At 42.9% G+C, this 21701-nt stretch overlaps 1 protein-coding gene across 4 annotated transcripts in view; it reads left to right on the top strand.

Annotated features, from left to right (window-relative positions):
* The first annotated feature begins 328 nt into the window (after nt 1-328).
* The window catches only part of C6H8orf34 (chromosome 6 C8orf34 homolog), a 350072-nt gene continuing 328699 nt past the window's right edge, over nt 329-21701 (top strand). For 3 of the 4 annotated variants that reach the window (XR_013217047.1, XM_077270641.1, XM_077270638.1), the window contains exon 1: nt 354-720. Coding sequence is in view for 3 of the 4 variants with exons in the window: in XM_077270641.1 (XP_077126756.1) it covers nt 652-720 (69 nt within the window). In the remaining variant the exon portion in view is untranslated. Of the gene's footprint in view, nt 721-21701 lie in introns of all 4 variants that reach the window. The other variant, XM_077270640.1, reaches the window with a different exon arrangement.

Here is a 21701-nt window from a genome sequence, read left to right as displayed (position 1 = left end):
GACCAGACATACGCTCGCCTGCATCTGCCCCTTGAATGTCATTTTTTTATCACTACCTCTTCTAAGGTGATGCAGATTCCATGTCGGGGCATTGCTGTATTGGCGATTACCTGGGGCCCCATAGCACAGAGTGCCTCTCCCTGCAGAGCACATTGCTCACAGGTGCATAATACATGGATATTACTCATGATATTGCCTTACACACAATGCCAGATAGGGGGAAGAGCAGCAAACCAATGGCAAGCAGGTGATCACTGGCAATCCTGGGCTCAGCCCCAGCACCCAATCAGGGCTTGCTTTACAGGCTGCACTAGAAGGGCTGTGTGCTGCCAGAAGTTGTCCTGTAAGGACCAGCAGGGCTCAGCCAGGGAGTGGGCAGGAGCTGCTGCTGCTGCTGTTGTTCTTGTAACCAAGCACCTAGAATAAGAGGGAGAGGCGGGGAGAGCAGCACACAGCTCTCTCCGAGTCACCATGCACTTTCCCTGCTCTGCATCCTTATTGCAACTCACAGAGCAATGGCTCTCCTCCTCCTCCTCCTCCTCCATCTGACTGACTAGATTGCATTGGTGAAGTTGGGACACAGGAGAGGGGGTGACAGCCCTGCACCCCTCCAGCTGGAGATCGGGATACATTTGGGGAAGGGGGATCCTGATGGCGTCTCGACAGCAGAATCGGATTCAGATCTACCTGGAGACCAATAAAATCGGTCCTCTGTTTGAGGTGAGTGATCCGTGCAGGGGGAATGTGTGCCGGCATACATGTGCTGTGTGTGAGCCGGCACATCACATGGCAGAGCCATGACAGCAGCGATCACTATGGGGCAGCCTGTACATGCAGTGGGCTGGGATTGCTATGCACAGCGCTGGGCACTGAGTAATGGATAGACTGTGTGCTGAGGGTGCAGCTGGCAGAGACGGTTCCTGTCTTGCTGCTGCCCACTGTCAGTTTCTGGAGGGCACAGCACAGGGAGGTTCTGTTATATGGAGCCTTTGTGTGCAGGAAAATGCTGACTCCAAAGCGTCCTGCTTGTTGCCATAGCGAAGCAAGCAGCGCCCAGGTGTGTGCGAGCCTCGGCAGCGCCCCCAGCGGCCATGTGGGGACAGTGACCTGTGTAGTGTGGGAGAGCCCAACTAGTGTCACCTCATATTCAGGCTCTGTGAAGACAGTGTTCTCTGTTATCTGCCAGCTTAGCTTTTTTTTCTTACTTAATAAAAATGTAAGCTTCATAATCATCACTGTAGTTCACTTCTTGCAGATAGGGTCATTTTCACCTTTTTTCATTTTTCTTCCTTCATTTTCTCTTTTCAAGCAAAGTATGTGTGAGAAAAGATTTGTTTTTCATAGATCTATTAAAAGCAGTTCTGATATGGAGGGAATCCTTTGCGTTGCGGCCGAGTTCACTTACACCCGGAGCTGTCGTAGTGTGACGGCCCGGGTAATTTAATCTCCAAATGTAAAAGTAATAAAAATTGACTTCCATGTTAAAAATGACAGAACGTCCGGGGTGAAGAAATAGATGGCAGCCTCCATTATCAGGTGCATCAGCGTTCTCTGACAGGAAGGTGTGAACGTATCTACATGTGACATATCAGCAGCTTTATTTTTAGGGAAAGTTTTTTCAAACTCCTGTGTTCTCCTATAAATGTCTGTTCCCGACCCTCCCCGCCGTCTACACCTCCTAACACCTTGCTTACACCTCCATTTCTTTTTTACTAGTCTACCTTAAAAACAGAACAATAATCATCAATGGTCTTGATCACAGTTTCATCGATGTTTGGTCCATGTGTCCGTTTTTACTATAAGAATTTCATCAGTTTTTCTTGTATGACAAAAAAAATGACCATGTGAACAGTGCCAAAGACTGTAATGGGTGCGTGTACTATCTGCAAAAAACATGAATGAGGCCTAACTTCAGACAGTTATTGTAAAATTATTACCAGTCACATCCACAAAACTCCAATGTGACTGTCTCTGTGTGCGGACGGGAGCAGCAGCTGCTCGCGCTTTACATACCCTGGTCCGGTCCGTATATCAGACCAGACCAAACTTTTTTCCACCCAAACCTGTGGACTGAGGAGAAAATCGCTAATGTCCTCTATCACATCGGATACCATTGCACTTGGTATTCCACATGAGCAGAAATTATGTTTGTCTGAACTCACCCTTAGGCCAAGTGCACACGTTCAGTATTTGGTCAGTACTAGTTTACCTCAGTATTTGTAAGCCAAAACCAGGAGTGGGTGATAAATACAGAAGTGGTGCATATGTTTCTATTATACTTTTCCTCAGACTGTTCCACTCCTGATTTTGGCTTACAAATACTGAGGTAAAAATGTCACCAAATGCTCAACATGTGAATGTGGCTTAAAACTGACTGTGCTGGGGATTTGTAAAATGAGGACCACTAATTCTCCAAATGCTGCTATGGAAATTCATGCATTTATTTGGCACCACATGGAGTTACTTCCCTATTTAGTCTAGGGTTACTCTCTGACTTGTAGTTTCACAGCAGACAATTGTAATATTCAGTGTTGGGTGAATAAATTAAAATTAACGACAATTACAACCCACTAATTGCCAATACTATGCCCCAACTGGATTTAGTAGACTCATGGAATGTTAGAGTTAGAAGAGACCTCCAGGGTCATCTTGTCTAAGCCCCTGCTCAATGCAGGATTCACTAAACCATCTCAGACAGATGTCTGTCCAGCCTCTGTTTGAAGACTTCCATTGAAGGAGAACTAGCCACATCTCGTGGCAGCCTGTTCTACTCCTTGGTCACCCTCATGGCCAAAGTGTTTTTTTTCTAATATCTAATCTGTATCTTCTCCCTTTCAGTTTCATTCCATTGCTTCTCCTGTTTCCATGTGCAAATGAGAATAAGGATGATCCCTCTACGCTGTGACATCCTTCAGATATTTGTAGACAGCTATTAAGTCTCCTCTTAGCCTTCTTTTTTGTAAGCTAATCATTCCCAGATCCTTTACCCGTTCCTCGTAGGACATACTTTGTAGTCCGCTCACCATCCTGGTAGCTCTTCTCTGAACCTTCTCCAGTTTATCGATGTCTTTTTTTAAAATGTGGTGCCCAGAAGTGGACACAGTATTCCAGCTGAGATCTGGGGGATAATTACTTCATGTGATCTAGACTCTATGCTTCTCTTAAGGCTGCCATCACACTAGCAGTATTTGGTCAGTATTTTATATCAGTATTTGTAAGCCAAAACCAGGAGTGGGTGATAAATGCAGAAGTGGTGCAAATGTTTCTATTATACTTTCCTCTATTTGTTCCACTCCTGGTTTTGGCTTACAAATACTGATGTAAAATACTGACCAAATACTGCAAGTATGACGGCAGCCTAATACATCCTAGAACTGTGTTTGCCTTTTCTGCTGCATCACACTGTTGACTTATAGTATGTGTAGTTGCTGATCTATTTGTATACCCAAGTCTTTTTCACACATACTGTTGTTTAATTCTATTCCTCCCATTGTGTAGATGTAATTTTAATTTCTCTTGCCCAGATGTAGAACTTGCATTTCTCCCTGTTAAATATCATTCTATTAGGCTGGTTTCACACTTGCGTTGGGCATAGCTGCGGAGGGCTGTGTAGTTCCTCCGCTAAGCCCCGCCCACTGACACACCTCTTCCATTCAGCTCCACCTACATCAGCATGTGTCCTGCGTACCTATCTTTAACATTGGGTACGCAGCCCATGCGAATGTATGCGGATGCCTCTGCATGCGTTGTTTTGACACTGCGCCGACCGCAACAAAATGCAACATGTTGCATTCGACGCAGTTCGACACAGCGTTAAAAAGACGTATGGGGAGGCATTCAAATACATTCGCATGTCCTGCGTACCCAATGATAAAGATAGGTACGCAGGATGCATGCCGACATAGGCGAAGCTGAATGGAAGAAGTGCGGCAGTGGGCAGGGCTTAACGGAGTTACTACGCAGCCCTCCGCAGCTCTGCCCAATGTAAGTGTTAAACCAACCTTAGTCTTTGCCCGTTGTTCAAGCTTATCTAGATCCTTCTGAATCTTTTCTCTGTCTTCTCTATTGTTAGCTGTCCCTCCTAACTTTGCATCATCTGCAAATATGATTAGTTTTTCTTCAGTTCCCTTATTTAGGTAATTTATAAAAATGTTGAACAACACTGGTGCCAGGACAGAGGCTTGTGGTACCCCACTTGAAACACTCTTCCTATTGGATGTGCAACTATTTATTGCCACTCCTTGAGTACGATCACTGAGCCAGGTATGAATCCACCTAACCATAGCCTTGTTAATCCCATACTTGGTCATTTTTCAATAAGGATAGTGTGAGATACCTTATCAAATTCTTGGCTGAAGTCGAGATATACCATGTCTATTGCATTTCCCTCATTCACCGAGTCAGTGATTCCATCATCAAAGGAAATTGGATTAGTCTGGCAAGACTTGTTTGCTACAAACCCATGCTGGCTCTGGTTAATTACTGTATTCTTATCCAAGCATTTACATACATGCTTTTTAATAGTTCAAAGATCTTTCCTGGTGTAGAAGTAAGGCTCACTGGCCTGTAATTTCCTGGCTGTTGTATTTCTGTACAGCCATATTTACTATCTTTAAAGGGGTTATGCGAGATCGGAATAACATGGCTGCTTTTTTACAGAAACAGCGCCACACATCTCCTTAGGTTATGTTTGGTATTTCAATGAATCTCCATTTAAATAAATGGGTTTGAGATGCGAAGATGCGATACCACAAATAACCTGCAGAAGAAGAAAGCATCCTGTAATCCTGTACAAGCCCCTTAGGGTAGGTGTTAGGGCTAGCGGAACGCACCAAGTAATAGGGTGATAGATACGAGGTCCCTTCGCAGCCCGTGGTCCACCGTGCAGAGATACCTGCTGCAAGTAATGGCGGATGGACACTGAGCTCACACGTGGGTTAAACTTCACCCCATGTGAAATGAAAGCGAGCTCTGTTGTCTCACAGAGTCACGCTGTGCACAGGGACTAAAACCCTAATTAAAAGTTGTGCTTGCTCTGGAACTCTTCTGTGCTAACCGCACACATGAAGGAACCACTGACGCTAGCTGCCTGCCTGAGTGTACAGCCCCAAGGCCAAACAGACTCACACCACTTATATACAGTGTGGCAGAGTATCTACTGGCAACTGCCAAACACAACTGATACTAGCGCATGGCCATGCAAACCTTTTATAGCTGTAGCAGTTCAGGACCTTCCTAGTGGACCAATAGGAGCTGCTACAGGACCTGAGCATGTGACCCCCAACCTCCAATGAGAGGTCTTCCCCTGGGCATGCTCGGGAGGGGATAAGCAGGACTTTGTCCCAGGAGCCCCTGCTCGCCGCCGAACGGCACTAGTTATAATTTCTGAACCTGTAAGGGCAGCAGTAACCAAACGTGCAGTATCTGTCCGAGCCAGGCGCTGGGACCGACGTCTCTGCTGAGCAGGCTCCACTGTGGCTGAAGAAGAATGGGAGACTGCAGCGGACATGGCTCGAGATTCCCCCTGTGCAGCGGCAGGAACTCGACGCCTAACAGTAGGTGCACATGATCAGTAAACGCTGCAGGTTGGACACTGTGTACCTTCACAGCGTCCAACCTGCAGCGTCCAGATGTTACAGCATAGTGGATAGGATTTCAAGAAATCCCATGCTCACTATGCCTGCACCGATGCCTGCGGAGACAGACATACAGCGCGTCTTTCCAGACTGCAACATGTCAATTTATCTTGCGGAGACTCGCGTACAATGTTCAGTGAATACATGCGGAATCAGCTGCATTCAAAAGGCGTGTGCTGCGTTCAAAGCTGTATATCCTTCCAAGTACACAGGAGATGTGCTGATGTCAATAATGACCATTTGCATGAAACTTTCTCAATAATTGTAAATGTTGACATTTCCGATATTGTCATTTTTGCTTGTGGTTGGCCGTTAATCTACCTCTGTAATCATAGGGCTGGCACCTCAACAATGTCGGACAGCCATTGGCGATGGCATAGTGTTGGAATGTTCCAGTGATTTATTTTCCTGTTTTTATTATATATTCCTTCTTCTACTATTGCAATAGATTTCATTTTCTAGGAAGAAAAGAGGTGATATATTGGCTCATTTTCTCCTGTCTGCAATGAAAACATATAAAACACACAAACGATACCAAGTATGTGAGGGGGATTCAGTCAGCAGAATGTGAGCTCTCCATGCTGGAGATTCATTCAATGCTGGCTGTAACTTTCTGTACATGTATGGAAGTTCTGTGTCAGCCAAGGTTCATGTATATTCTGCAGTAATGGATGAAGGTTTGGAGAGAGGGAAGGAAGGAATTTACTGGTGAGATTTACAAATGTTATACGTAGGGCTCATTCAGATATCTGATTTTCACATACTAGTGTTTTCCATGTTTTTCACAGATATCACTCGTTCTTGTGATAGTCTATGGGGCCATTCACATGTCAGGAAAATCGCGGAGATAGATCAAAATCGGCAATGCAAGGCAATGAGTCAGTGAAAAAAATCAGACCGCACTCAGATGAAAGACTATCAGGAAGGAAAAGGTGAAGAAACTTTTTTTAAATACAAGTTTCTCCACATGTGAAAAAGGGATGACACTCGAGCCAAACTCTGATCAGAGTCCATTTTTCTCGTATGTGAGAAAATTGGATGTGTATCAGAGCTCTTATCCTGGCCTGCCATGACCAAGTTGAGTTGAGAGAATTTTAAGAAGGAACAAAGTTTACAGTCACTAATTTATTTATTTTTTTAAGCGTGTGTCATCAATTTCTAATCTTTGTTAAAATGCCTTACTTTGTGTCAAGATAAACAAGTGGTTCACTCTTTCCAAGTAGCGTTTGACCCATCTCATTGATAAACTGTTACCCATAGCTCCCTGATAAGGGAAAACCTGAAACAAACTCGTTAAATGTCACTGACCTAAAACTTCATAAAGTTGAAGATTAGAAATTACCCGTAGAGCAGAAATATAGTTTACTGTGTATTGGGCAATTAATATTAACCAGGTTGTTTCACAGCATGCAGGATTCTCCCAAAATGTCTTTTTTCAGTTGTAATCTAAATACTCGAGGTTAAGACTTCTGTTGTTGAACATGACATTCATGGAGGTAATACATGTAACTGATAACATTTTCTTTAACAAGAAAGTCATAGAATAATGTTAGTGTCACGACACTGTTGTCTTGTGTCCTGGGACTAAGGGCTGCTTCCCTGTCCCTAACGCTAAGGGCGCCCTAGCTCACCATGTTCCCTGGATTACTTCTGATGGTGAAGATGCCGGGGCCATGTACCTTGCCTTAGCTCCTGATACCCTCCGTACCCTTCCCCCACCCAGGGAAGAGGGAAATAATAGTTTACTGTAATACACCAACCAGACTAAGAAGGTAATACAAACAGGAGTAGCGAAAAATACTAAATATGCAAATATACTCACACATGTAACAGAGGAAAACACCGGGGAGTGGAGAATGAGGTTAAACCAAAGTAGAAGAAGAAAGGAAATTATCACACACGCGAGACCTAGCAACAGTCACAGATAAATCCACTAAATGCCTTCTCCAATAACAACCAACAACAGCCTCCAACCATGCAGTATAAGCTAGCTCTGACAATGAGTGCTAGCCAAAGCCTAGTTTATATAGAAGATGGGAGTGGCTAACAGTGCACAGCTCAAAGCCTACACGCTCCAGGAGCGCTCAACAGAGCAGATTAACCCCTGCACTGCCAAAAGAAATTGACACCGTTTAATAAGAAGGTGAAGCGCTTCTAATTGTTGCAGGAAAAGGAGAAATCAGACGCTGCAATCTTTTAGCTCCTCTCTGTCATGGTAAACCCGTGACAGTTATGGAACGTTCGCACATGTATCTGGTGCAGATTTTCCAACATGAATTTACAAATCTCATCCATATGCTGCTTTTATTTTTATGTTAGAAATTGACCAGTTTTGCAGATTCTTCACCTGTGTAAATAATGTGTATTCGTTGTGAAGTTTCCCCATTGATATACCTCTTCCAGCTGAGCTTCTATGCCTTTCTATGCACATCCCAGATGGTCTTTCCGTGTGAGAACTGCACCCAATCAGAGGCTGTAGCAGTTACATGAGACAGTATGGTATCACGAAAGACCGAGTTGCACTTGAACGGGAGTATGACCTACAGGGGTGAGTGTCTCATACTTTTCATCCGCATGGAGGTCTGCTGAAAGACATGATTTGGGGATCTGCTACTACTGACTACTGCAGATACTTGGGCATTTGATGTAGAAAGTGTCCAAATCTGGAACGCATGAACTTACCCTTAAAGACTAATTAAACTTTCTTTTTTTCCATAGTTGTGTCCAGCATTTAAAGATATGACACACTTGCAAAGCATTTCATTAGGCAATTTGGCTCCATTTCCATCGCAAAAACGTATCAAAATGGTCTTGAAACCTTTTTAGTTCCCCAATATAATTGCATTTCATCTCCTTATCTGTGCATTAGAAGAGTCAGTCGACACCTTAGGAGCATTGTGGCTCCCCAAATAAGCAGACTGACTCTTTATAAACTCGACAAGTCTCGAGGCAAGCGCCTAATAGGAGGAGGAGATGGTTTACAGTCAGAAACACGTAGGAAATTTAGACTATATTGCTGGATGAAATTGAAGATGTAATTCATTCTTTAATTGTACTGGAATATAGTTCTATTTTTTACCTGGATTTTCAGCTGGAGGAGTTTTTCTATTAGAGCTTATTCCATAAGGCAGGAGCTTTAGCACAAACAGAAAAGTTCTCTAAGGAAATAACTTCTTTGTCTCATATGACCACTGTGTCAAAACTGTGAATACTGGACACAATTATGTAATCTTGGTTGTACGACAGAGGTCCCCAACGTTTCTGACCTTGAGAGCCACATTCAGCTCTGAGAGAGGGTCGCGAGCCACATCCAGCCTTGAGAGAGGGTCACGAGCCACATTCAGCTCCTGCCCCCCTCACAATAGTTGCAACCAAAGCCCCCATTATAGGTATAATGGTAACCAAAGCTTTTCCACAAAAACCAATCACCCCAAAGCAGTATACAAAAATCCAGGGGTTCCTACAATACCCCCTATTCAGTATTCTCCTATAAAGCACTCCCAAGACACTGTCACATGCAGCTTCAAACATCTCCTCTGACGGGTGGTGTCATCTTGTCTCCAGCGTACCATACCTAAATCATCTCAAAACCCCTAAGACCAGTAAATGTGCATCCAGATCTGCGCTACTGTACAGGGCTGCTCATAAAATTTACCATTTTCAGATGTGCTCTTCATACCCGTTTGCTAGACCTGGAGCTAATGCACCAAGCTGACAGACAGCCGCGAGCCACAATTCATGGGACCGCGAGCCACATGTGGCTCCCGAGCTACAGGTTGGGGACCCCTGCTCTACGAGCTGCCCTCACATCTAAGGTAAAGGTCTTCGGAAATTGCAGATTTTGATCAGTTTGTCCGACCATTGTTTGAAAATATGCCAACAACCCTTCACAATATCTGACGGTGGACACGGTCTACTTATGACGTGTTCCGTCAGGCTGATTTTTTTATTGTCCAATGCAAGCTGAAAATACAAGTGCATTGTATGATCCTCTAGAACGTGGTCGATCATTTGCCACAGTGCAAACCCTTTCTGATTTCCGTTTTTTTTTTTTTTGGTTTGTTTGTTTTATACAACCTCTTGGATTTTTTAAAGCGATAACCCAGACAAAATTGACTAACTGTGTTATGCTAGTGAAGTGACAAAGGTAAAAGTGCATTACATTTTGATTACCATTTTGTATTCTGTGGATCCATGCTCCACCTTGTCATATTCCACCCAGGCGCTATAAAGTATACTGTACATTTTATTCGGATTATTCTTTTTTTTTTTTTTTAAATTCTAGATTCCATATGTGTCATCTCAGCTTTTTCACCAGAATTGGCAGTTGAGGGGCAATCAGGAGGCCCCCATGCATCTTAGATTGTCACATTAGATCAGCATTTAGGATGTAACAGTAAGACAAATGCATATTCATTATAAAAATCTACTGACCGATCCCCTTAGAAAGCTCTTGTGACCCGTGTAAGAGATTTCTATATTTCTATATTTCCCTTTGCTTTTGTCCAGTGCGTTGGTAACACATATTATATTAGCTATTATATATCACTGCAGAAATGTTCTCCCTCATTAAATTTTCCTTTCAAGAGCAAACTTCCCTTCCTTACCGCCGTCCCTATTGATTTGGCTTAGGAGAATAATTAGAGTTTGGAATTCTACAAATTAAATCAGCAGCATTTTGGCCAGGACTTACCTCAATCAAACTTCATTATGTATTTTATTGAGATTCGTTTGCCTTTTGAATATTAACCAGGGATTGTTGGCAGCGCTTACCTGAAGAGAATGAAGTTAATGGGCACAGCGCTCAGGATAGTTAATGAATGATACATTTGTGTACTTCAGAATATTGATACTTGTGCTGCACATTGTATTAATGCAAAACAAGTAAGTCAGGGTGTAACATTCTTTGTTTTTATTGTTATTTTCATATTTATTATTTTATAAAATTGATGTGTTCAGTAAAATTGATGGCAAGAAGCAACGCCGTCACTTGGTGCTTACCTTTAGCTCTTGATTTGCAGTACAATGTCTGGCAGTTAGATCCTCTCTGAAACGCCTGTCTACTTTCTAAGTTATTAGCGATGCTTGGCTGGCAACCAAGACATTTGCCAGGGCACAGATGGACCAGTGTGTAAGCTTTGCCAATGAAGAGAATTCAGCGAACAAAAAAAGAGATATCCCTCAATCATACAAACCTTTTATACAATGGGAGCAGCAACAGTGTCCAGGAAACATATCACATTTGTAAAGCTCACAAGCAAAGAATGAAAGACATGTCATACTGTACGAATATGCAAAATATAAATATGGGATTAGTAATATTCCTCCATCCGCGGCTTTAGGAATCAATGTCAATCATACTCTGTCTGATGTAACCCCGTACTGTCTGCCAGATGATCTTTCAAATGCCTTTGCTGTGTGAAGGGGAGTCTGATGTAAGAAAAAACTCATGCACTCGAAGAGTAAACTCTTAGTAATGGGGGCCGTCTCTTAATGATCTTTATCTTTACGCCAGAATTGAGGGTAAATACAGCGCTCTGGAGGACCTGTCCCATTACACAAACAATCTATAAATGTTATTGGAACGCCCACCAGGGCCGTGGGGTACTCAGTACTTAAAGGGATGTGTCATGGCAGCAGCGACCCCGTCTGTGGCCCTGGGCGCCCATGTAATAGGGATTGTCTTTAAAGGGGTTTTGTGAATAAAATTTGTTCGTGACGCCACCTGTGGTATTCGGTCAGGGATGACCGACGCTGCTTAACCCCTTCATGACCGTGGGATTTTTCGTTTCTCCATTTTCGTTTTTCACTCCCCTCCTTCCCAGAGCCATAACTTTTTTATTTTTCCGTCAATATGGCCATGTGAGGGCTTATTTTTTGCGGGATGAGTTGTACTTTTGAATGACACCATTGGTTTTACCATGGCGTGTACTAGAAAACGGGAAAAAAATTCCAAGTGCGGTGAAATTGCAAAAAAAGTGCAATCCCACACTTGTTTTTTGTTTGTTTTTTTTGCTAGGTTCACTAAATGATAAAACTGACCTGCCATTATGATTCTCCAGGTCAGTACGAGTTCATAGACACCTCACATGTCTAGGTTATGTTTTACCTAAGTGGTGAAAAAAAATTCCAAACTTTGCAAAAAAATAAATAAATAAAATTGCGCCATTTTCCGATACCCGTAGCGTCTCCATTTTTCGTGATCTGGGGTCAGGTGAGGGCTTATTTTTTTGCGTGCCAAGCTTACGTTTTTAATAATAGCATTTCGGTACAGATACGTTCTTTTGATCGCCCATTATTGCATTTTAATGCAATGTCGCGGCGACCAAAAAAACTTAATTCTGGCGTTTCAATTTTTTTTCTCGTTACGCCGTTTTGCGATCAGGTTAATGCTTTTTTTTATTGATAGATCGGGCGATTCTGAACGCGGCGATACCAAATATGTGTAGATTTGATATTTTTTTATTGATTTATTTTGATTGGGGCGAAAGGGGGGTGATTTAAACTTTTATATTTTTTTTATTTTTTTCACATTTTTTTTAACTTTTTTTTTTAAACTTTTGCCATGCTTCAATAGCCTCCATGGGAGGCTAGAAGCAGGCACAGCCCGATCGGCTCTGCTACATAACAGCGATCATCAGATCGCTGTTATGTAGCTAAAATGCAGGTGTGCTGTGAGCGCCGACCACAGGGGGGCGCTCACAGCCACCGGCGATCAGTAACCATAGAGGTCTCAAGGACCTCTATGGTTACCTTCCTGACTCATCGCCGACCCCCGATCATGTGACGGGGGTCGGCGATGCGCTCATTTCCGGCCGCCCGGCCGGATGCGGTAGTTAAATGCCGCTGTCTGCGTTTGACAGCGGCATTTAACTAGTTAATAGCGGTGGGAGATCGCGATTTCACCCGCCGCTATTGCGCGCACATGTCAGCTGTAAAAAACAGCTGACATGTCGCGACTTTGATGTGCGCTCACCGCCGGAGCGCACATCAAAGCAGGGGACCCGACATCGGACGGTATAGTACGTCCGATGTCGGGAATGGGTTAAAGGGGTCCTCTGGGGTGATTATGGCAGCTGAGATGGTATGGCTTCCCACAGGTGAATCTGGGTCCCCAGGGCTCCCGGTGTTTAGATAAAGATGGTGGGTGGTGTAGCAAGAAATGGAGGACACAGGTTTACAGTCTATTTACCTGGTTTACTGGTGAATTCGGGCAGCCACTGTCCAGGGCACCAGATCACAGGTAAAGGTAGGGTCCGGCCAGCTTGGAAGCGAGTTGGGAGTCCCCCTTACCGGGTGGGGTTGGAGGCCTTCCTTCTAGCGCTGTGGTGTAGTCCCTTGCTGCTTTAGACCGCTCACAAGGTCCTCACATTTTCTCTCTGTCCGGCGCCAGGTTGAACTCTGTTAGCCTCTGTTACCAACTACCTGCCTGTTAGTTTTTTAGGTCCATAGAAAAAATAAATAAAATGGTCTTTATAGCCACTTTTATTAAAGACAAACCACATAGACAGCACAGCAGAACTTCACATCAAATAGAATTTTGATACAGTAAATTTATAGTTGGAAATTAAATTTGGCATATCATCACAAATAAAAGATAAATGCTGATGTGGCATGCTCAGTCATTACCACCTGACTTGAGTTTTGAATAACTTCTTCTATGGAAGGGCATTTCCTTTGTCTTGTATAATAAGGGGGGTCCTGTGTGGGGGTACTTCAGTCTTTGACATCTATGTGACCTAATAGAGTGAAGAGAAGACGACCCCTTTGCTAACTATTTGTAATACACTGACGAGCAAAAGGGTAGCAATGTTTTGAACTTTTGACTTTCAGGCTCCATATCTAACCATCCACTACTGCTTTGAACATGAGACTACCATCATTTTATAGACAATCATCTTTGCTATCTCATACATAATTTTGACTTAAAATTATTTTGCATGTGATTAGTTATGCAGATTCTTGTCATGTCACTGCGTTGTTTTGCTCATCAGTGTACATTATTATTATTATTATTTATTTATATAGCACCATTAATTCCATGGTGCTGTACATGAGAAAGGGTTACATCCAGGGTTATAGATATTGTTTACAGTAAACAGGTTTACAGTGACGGACTGGTACAGAGGGGAGAGGACCCTGTCCTTGCGGACTTACATTCTATGGGATAGTGAGGAAGAGACAGAAGGTAGGGGTGAGGTGGCGGCTCTGGCGGTGGTGAGGTGGGGGCTCTGGCGGTGGTGAGGTGGCGGCTCTGGCGGTGGTGAGACGGCGGCTCAGTTATTGTAGGCTGTAGGCTTTCCTGAAGAGATGGGTTTTCAGGTTCCATCTTTTCCTGGTCTTTCAATAGAGGAGTCTTGGGTAACAGGATTCTTGTTAGTGTTGCTATCTTGCTTGAAGACGAAGTCCAGGGACTTTGCTACATCAAAGCCACATTGCAATACTGCATCGGTTATGATTTGCTCCGACACAGATTCTCCTAGGACTTCTCTCATTTGATCCAGGCAGGAATATAAGCGAGCTTGATCTAAAGGTCGAGCAGGAAGGTTTGGATTTATCATCTTCATATTGATCTTCCTCTTCTTCTTCTTCCAAAGGCTCAGTGAAGCTAGAATGTCTGTCCCGCTTAGAATATATGAACTGAGCAGCTGTTGCTGGTGAGATACAGTAGTCATCTTCTACGGACTGTCCATACTACATATCATCATCATCAAAATCGTCATCATAGTTGTACCCGCGCACGTTTCGGTGCCTGGCCATGGCGGACGCAGCGTTCTCGTTTTCCTCCCTTCACCACCTGCACATCTTCTGCCCCTACAGCTCCGGCGCCGCCACTGCTGCAGCCAACGTCACCATATGCGGCATAGAATTATTCACTTGGGTTCACATCTGACAAGTTTAATGATGGGATTCTCCCGAATAGTGTGATGGTCATTAATGACTGGATAATGTTTTTTACACCATCTACTGGTTTATTTTGAACTCTGTTGGTGATGTTAAACAGAACTACAGAGATAAATAGGTTCTCTGGTGATTTTGATTTTGGTTCAGATGAACCGCCTGAGTTCCAGGTCTGTGTCATAATGCGACCACATGGTAGGCACCTTAGTCGGCTTCAAAATAAGATGATGATTTGTGATTAGTGATGAGCGAGTGTACTCGTTGCTCCGGTTTTCCCGAGCACGCTTGGATGATTTACAGCTACTTGCCAGCTTAAGTACATGTGGGGATTCCCTAGCAACCAGGCAACCCCCACATGTACTCAGCCTGGCTGGTAGCTGTAAATCATTCAGCTGCCACGATGAAAAATAAATCTCCGAGCACTAACAAATACTCGGAGGTCACCCAAGCGTGCTCGGGAAAACCCGAGCAACGAGTACACTCGCTCATCACTATTTGTGATCTATTTCTAAAAAAAATCCAAATCTGATACATAGAGAAAATATTTTGTGGATGTGAATGGCACTGCAATGATTTATTCAGTATGTGCATGAAAATATTTCTGGCACTGGAAATGGAAATGCTCACATAGATTTTGGAATTTGCGCTTTTCACATGACTCGATCTGCAACCATTCTGTTCCTCTTCTCTAATTAATTCCTGCGAGTCAACAGCCTTGTACTTAGATTGTGGCTCACTGCCAAAGTCATCCCTGTTGTCAGAATGGTGACACATTTTGAATAATGCCCCCTCATTACAGGCCACGTTCTTCTCGTCAGCACTAGGAATGTTCTGTGTGTTCACACAAAGACTAATTCACTAATCTTTACAAAAACGCCAGAGAGATGCTCTATCTGTAGCACTGTTGTGAAGGGAGTGTATCATCAGTGTATAATCTTATTGCTTAAATCAGGTTTGTGTGTTATATGTATCTTTAAATGTTTTTTTGCATATCTTCAAATAAAAAAAAACTAAATTGGTAATTTTTGCTATTTTCAAACAAGCCACTGGAACTTTTCTTAGATTCTTACTTCCTGCCTTTCATGAACACTTTACAGCTATTTACTTATCACCATCCATTTTAGCTCTGGCAGTTTCAAATTTTCCCCAGCCTCTAAAAGGGCTTCCTCCAGCATTGCCCTGCATTTAGCTCTATCCACGTTTCCATCAACTATGACCAGTTTCCCCGCCCTTGCTGCCGAAAAGCATCCCCACAGCTTAATTCTGCCTCCACCATTTTTAACGTTGAGGATGATGTTTTCAGAGTGATATGCAATGTTTGTTTTATATTTAGCCCATAAATTTTGCATTTGGACTCATCTGAACAGAGCACCTTCTTCCAAATGCTTGCTGTGTCCCCTATATGGCTTTTTGCAAACTGCAAACAGGACTTCTTATGGCTTGCTTTCTTCTTGCCACTCTTCCATAAAGGCTAGATTTGTTGAATACACTAATAGTTGTCCTGTGGACAGATTCTCCCATCTGAGCTGTGGATCTCTGCAGAGTGACCATGGACCTCTTGAATTATTTTCTAATTAGTGCTCTCCTTCTTTGGGATGTCAGTTTTGGTGGACGGCCATGTTTTGGATGGTGAATTGAACAGTGCTCACTAAGATGGTTAGAGCTTGAGCTATTTTTTTTTTTATAACCTAACCCTGCTGTACGTCTCTCCACAACTTTATCTCTGACCTGTCTGATGTGTTCCTTGGGTTTCATGATGCTGTTTGATCCCTAATGTTCTCTAACAAACCTCTGAGTTTTTTACAGAACAGCTGTAGTTATACTGAGAATAAATTTCACACAGGTAGACTCAATGTAGTAATTATTTGACTTCAGGAAGCAATTAGTAATTTAGGATTTTATTTAGGTATGTTGGACTACAAGGGGCAGAATATAAATGTATGTCACAATTTTCAGATGGCACACAGGCTAAAGAATGCTGAAAACAGTCCTACCTGTGTGTCTCATATCAGCTGTGTTGTTGCAGAGAAATCCTCTTTTATTACTTTATATAAGTGACCTCTTCCAGGCTCTGGCGAGATGGTGCCTGGAAGATAACTCTGTCCCCAGAGCTTATTATACATGAAGGGGAGTTACTAGTGAGACAAATGCTAGTGCACACGAAATGTGTGTGTTCTCGTGTTAGTTGTCTGCCGCCAAATTGTTATTGGAGGTTTATGGCTGGAGAAATCACAAGACATAGACAGTGCGTCGTGTTTCAAATGAATTCTGCTTTATTGGTTGAAATGTACAACATTTTATAGGAAACAATGAGGGGCTTTAACCACACATTACCTCATTGCCTTATCTCATAATTATTGCTTATAATCATTGCTGACGTCTGTTGCCCATGTCATTCTAATGGTTGATCAATTAGGTCAAGCTGACATGTCTTGAACATAATCTTCAAAGTCAATCAATATGGTCAGCTATCTTTTATTATCCTGTTTTTATCCTAAGTATTACTTCATTCTTGATTAGCTCAGTGGATCAAACCATCATATCAGAGTGCACTTGAGTGTTGTATAACCTGTTGACAGGTATGACTTTTAGTGCGTACACAAATTAATCAGTCTCTGTGGATCTTATACAGGTACAGACCAAAAGTTTGGACACACATTCTCATTTAAAGATTTTTCTGTATTTTCATGACTATGAAAATTGTACATAATTGTACTGTATATATTCAGCAAAGCGTCCATTTTGGATATCTTCAAAATCAAATACATATCCTTAACAGTCCCGGTGCTTTGGAGATATGCAAAATCAAACTCTAATCTCGTTGAGCCCATCGTTCTGTCCCAGGCACCGATGGTTGTTTCACCGCGTACAAGATGACCCATCTCTAGTAGATGGACCCCTCTTAACGGACTTGTGCAGAAGGAAGCAAGATCCTACTCTCTCCCTCATCAGTATGTTTGAGGCAGACATATTCCAGGGGAGGTGGATATGGTATTCCTCTCATGGTTGCACAGCAGCATCTAGAAGTTGGCGCGCATGGTCATCATGGTGGTTTCCATGGTTTTCATCATAATTTTCTTAGGGCATGGAGCTATGCAGCATAGAATTAAGGCTAATACAATCAAAACACATAGAATAGCTATTGCAAATTTAATAGGCCAATAAGTCCCTTTATGACATCCCTAGTGTATTTTGCAATCTGTTGTTGATTATAGTATAGGTAGTTTGTCCATTTTACATTCTTGTTTATCCCAATCATGGGAATGATGGATTCAAATCCAACTGCTTCCTCGTTTCTGGCTTTGAATTCATTTGGTACTCCCTGTGGGACCCCAATGGTGTCTATGTTTCTTAACCAAAATGTACCCATTTTGTCACCATTCCCCTTTCTCCCAAGTTTAGTACTTGAGCCTAGTACATGCAACCCTTGGTCATTATCTGAGGGATTGTCAATGGTGAGGTACTATGAATCCATCCTTGGGACAATGAGTGTCAGAGATGGGGAATATTGAACCCACAAGGCCCCTCTGGCCCTTAAAGGGGGCTTTGGTCAGGGTCATGCGGGTTAATAGGCTCGTTCCCCATTTGTTTTTGCGTTGCAGGGCCTGGACTGGTTGATATCCCCAGTCACTTTCACCAGTGTGCCATCCAACAAGTGACCAATCCTCACAGTTTGACCTTTCCCTGTTTCAGCAGTGGTGACAGATGAATTGTTTGCATAACCAGATGTCAAACTGTGCCATAGGTCCTGGGCATTCTACTATGAGGCAATAGTCAAATTGATATGTTACTCTTGGGGTGGAGACATTATACCAGAAGGTCACTATACTCTCCTCATGGGTGACTGCCCCCTGGTGACTGGCTACGCCTTGGGCTAGATAAAAGATAAGATGGATAAAGAGTGGCAGCCGCCACTGGCCTCTGGATCTGGCACCTTATACTGTATAGAATATTTATTTTCTGTTATGTAAATGGTATTAAGGATACAGGCTCCAAAGGTTTGGTTGAAAACTGCATGGTCAGCCCACATGGGGGCACCCTCCTTTGGCTTCATCTTATTGACACTCTGTACGCCTACCCTTCTTTTATCTTCCCCTCAACACCTCGGATCCATCAAGCACTGGTTGCTATGTGGGGGCAATGTAACCCATAAAGGGATAAGTGTGATTGTTGGTGCTTTGGGACCCTTTTATTTATTGTAGCAGCCAGGGTTTTCCAGGAAGTATCTAGGGTTAGTCGACGGTGAGCAGGGGCGCCACTTTGTGATCAAGTTAGGGTGCCAACCTCCACAGCAAGGAAGGGATGAACTAGGGTGAAATAGGGTCACCTAGGATTTTCTATGGTTTTCTCCTCACCATTTACTTGACAATTTGAGGTTTGACAATTTGCCTGGTAAGGCGTTATGAGTATATGTTTGCTGTGTTTTAAATTGTTAAAAATAATGGATATATTTTATATATATTAGATTTAATTTGAGCAATTTAAGTTACTAAAACCTTATTACCGTTATTTAGATTTTTCCAGCGGCATTTAACTACCGTAGTTAAAAGCCACGGGTGGATCACGATTCTACCTGCGGCAATTGCAGGCACATGTCAGCTGTATAGATCAGTTGTCATGTGCCTGGAAAGGTGCAAGCTCAGTGCCAGAACTTGCACTAAACAGGGGGATTCGACATATTCTTATTGTTATGGCGCTATTGTTTGGCAAAATTCTGGAGAACGATTATGCTTGGTGACCAGGAATGAAACCTCATATTGCCTTTGATAGTTAGACCAGGTGTGATTTTGTAGATTTAAGCAAAATGTTCAGTAGATATCTTGAGCTGCCTTCAGAGTCTGTTCATATATCATTTTCTGTTACTGCTGGGGGTATAGATGAGAAACAATCCCCAATATATTCCTCTGAAGGAATCCTTTGGCGAATGACACCATTTAGACCTACAGAGGCTTGTGTGAGCTGATGAACCTCAGAGTATCCCTCTGCACAGGAAAGTCTAGCTGACCAATGTTTGGTGTATGCACTTTTTTAGCAGAACCTTAAGGACCACATGTATACAAGACTAAAGTCAGTTCAATCCGCTAATACCTGAAGGATTTACTAACAGTCTGTGTATGAGACTTTCCTACTCTACCCTGACATGATGTTGATGAAGATGACGGCCGGACAGTTTGAATTTTAACCCCTGTCCCTTTTGTTGTTCAGGAGATAAACCACTGCTAAAGATGTCTGACAGTGGCTTTCTCCTCTCTTCGCTTTTGAAAACACCTGAACATTTGGCCAATCCAACTGTTATGACTCGGTTTCGGGATTCGTACCTGTGACCTTTTGCTGCGTGGTCAGTTTCTCTCTCTACTGGGCTACCGTCCTTTTCATCTCAGTCCAGATGCTTGGCGATTTCCATTTTCCTGCTTGACTCTGTCTTATCACATTTTGGGAGTGGATTTATATGTTCACCTTTCACTTACCTCACTTGTTGCCTATACTTCCATTTAGATAGGTGTTTGGAGAGCCAGCTCTTCAGGTAGGATTTTTCCTTGTCCGTTAAGCTCCAGCTGTTTTTTCCTGCTGCAAATCCATGAGTTTTCCTCCCCAGCACCTTTCCCTTGTTTTCCACTTTTGAGAGTCTTGAGAGGTTTAATTTATTCAGTTTGTTTTTTGGTTCACCTTATTTATCCCTGTCTATCCTTTCTGAACGTGTATTAGTTTCTCACCCTGCATTCGCATGTCTTCCTTCACACTTTCGTCTATCTTTTCTTGGTTTTGTGTTGCAACCTCCCCTTTGGTTCCTCGGGAGGTATGTGAAACCCCTCGACGGCCTGTTGGGGAGCCGGGTCCTAGGAGATGTATTTAGCTTTGTGACTAGGGCCTTTCCTAGTCTGTGCAGCTTCTCTTTTAGGTAGTTCTTTTCCTCCCTTTATCCGTGTTAGTGTGTGAGCACAATCATAGCACCAACATTCATGTGTGCGGGGGACTTGGGAGAGAGCTCTTGGTAGAATGATTGGCACACAGCTATACAATTTACATTGGTCTTTAGGTTTCATGTACACAGGAATGTTGTGTACACAGACCTGTACTTTGGTGCTCAGAATGCCTAAAGGTATGTGCCCATGATCCGGGACTGGCAGCACTTTCGACTCAGCGCATGTTTGGTGCATCCAAATCGCTGCCATCTATTGAATGCAGGTGAATTTGCATTTGTTCACTGAACCATGTGGATTCACTACATCCGATACATCTCTCCATTAGACAAATTGACATGCTGCGGTTTGGCCACATGTCCATCTCCGTGGGTGAGCCACGGACATCCACGGACCCATAGTGGACAATCCTATCCACTATGCTGTAACAGCTGGACGATGCGGGTTGGACACTGCACAAGAACGCAGCATCCAACCCACATTGTTTACTTATCGTGAGCACATACCCTCAGGGTTTGTTTGCCATTAAATGGTGTCACTGATTTTATAAATGCAATCTTGTTAGGCAAAAATACTTTCATAATATAGCATGCACCTTACTGCCTTATACTGTCTCCTACCTTCTTACATGCAAGGTCTTCTGATTTTTATTTTAACTTTTTTGTTTTAGGTTCTGTACCCTTATTTAGCGTACAAACTCCTGTCCACAGTGGCACTTCCTAATATTAATAATGATTCAAGCCCTCAAAATATTTCCTCTAGAAATCTAGAAACCATACTTGTTCCTCTGTATGAAGTTTCTCTTTTGGGATCTATGAGGAAAAAAGTAATGTCATGTTTCATCACTTGCTTGGAAGACAAGAGTGGTGATCTGCTCTGCCGATGAGGTATGCCCAATGAAAATTCAAAGGACGTGGTATAAGAAGGACAATGCAGTTAATTCTCAACGCGTTTCAAAGTTGGACTAACGTCTTCATCAGGAGAACAACAATAATATTATTTTAGTGGTTCTAATGAATTGTCCTTCTTATATCACGTACTTTGGATTTTTATTGGGAATACCTCACTGGCAGTGCAGATCACCACTACTATCCAAGTACATCCTATACATGGTAGGTTTTCCTGTCTGAAGGGTGCTGCCGCAACTGACCTTTTCTTGATTCCTCAGTTGTGGGTTGCACAAACCCAAAAAGTGAGCAGCTACTTGTTCCTTCACCTTTTACTTTTATACCAAGATAAGACC

This window comes from Ranitomeya variabilis, chromosome 6 (assembly GCF_051348905.1).
Source record: "Ranitomeya variabilis isolate aRanVar5 chromosome 6, aRanVar5.hap1, whole genome shotgun sequence".
In the NCBI taxonomy this organism is placed as follows: Eukaryota; Metazoa; Chordata; class Amphibia; order Anura; family Dendrobatidae; genus Ranitomeya; species Ranitomeya variabilis.
Note: the sequence above shows the minus strand (reverse complement) of the source record. Positions and strands in the feature narration are given on the sequence as shown.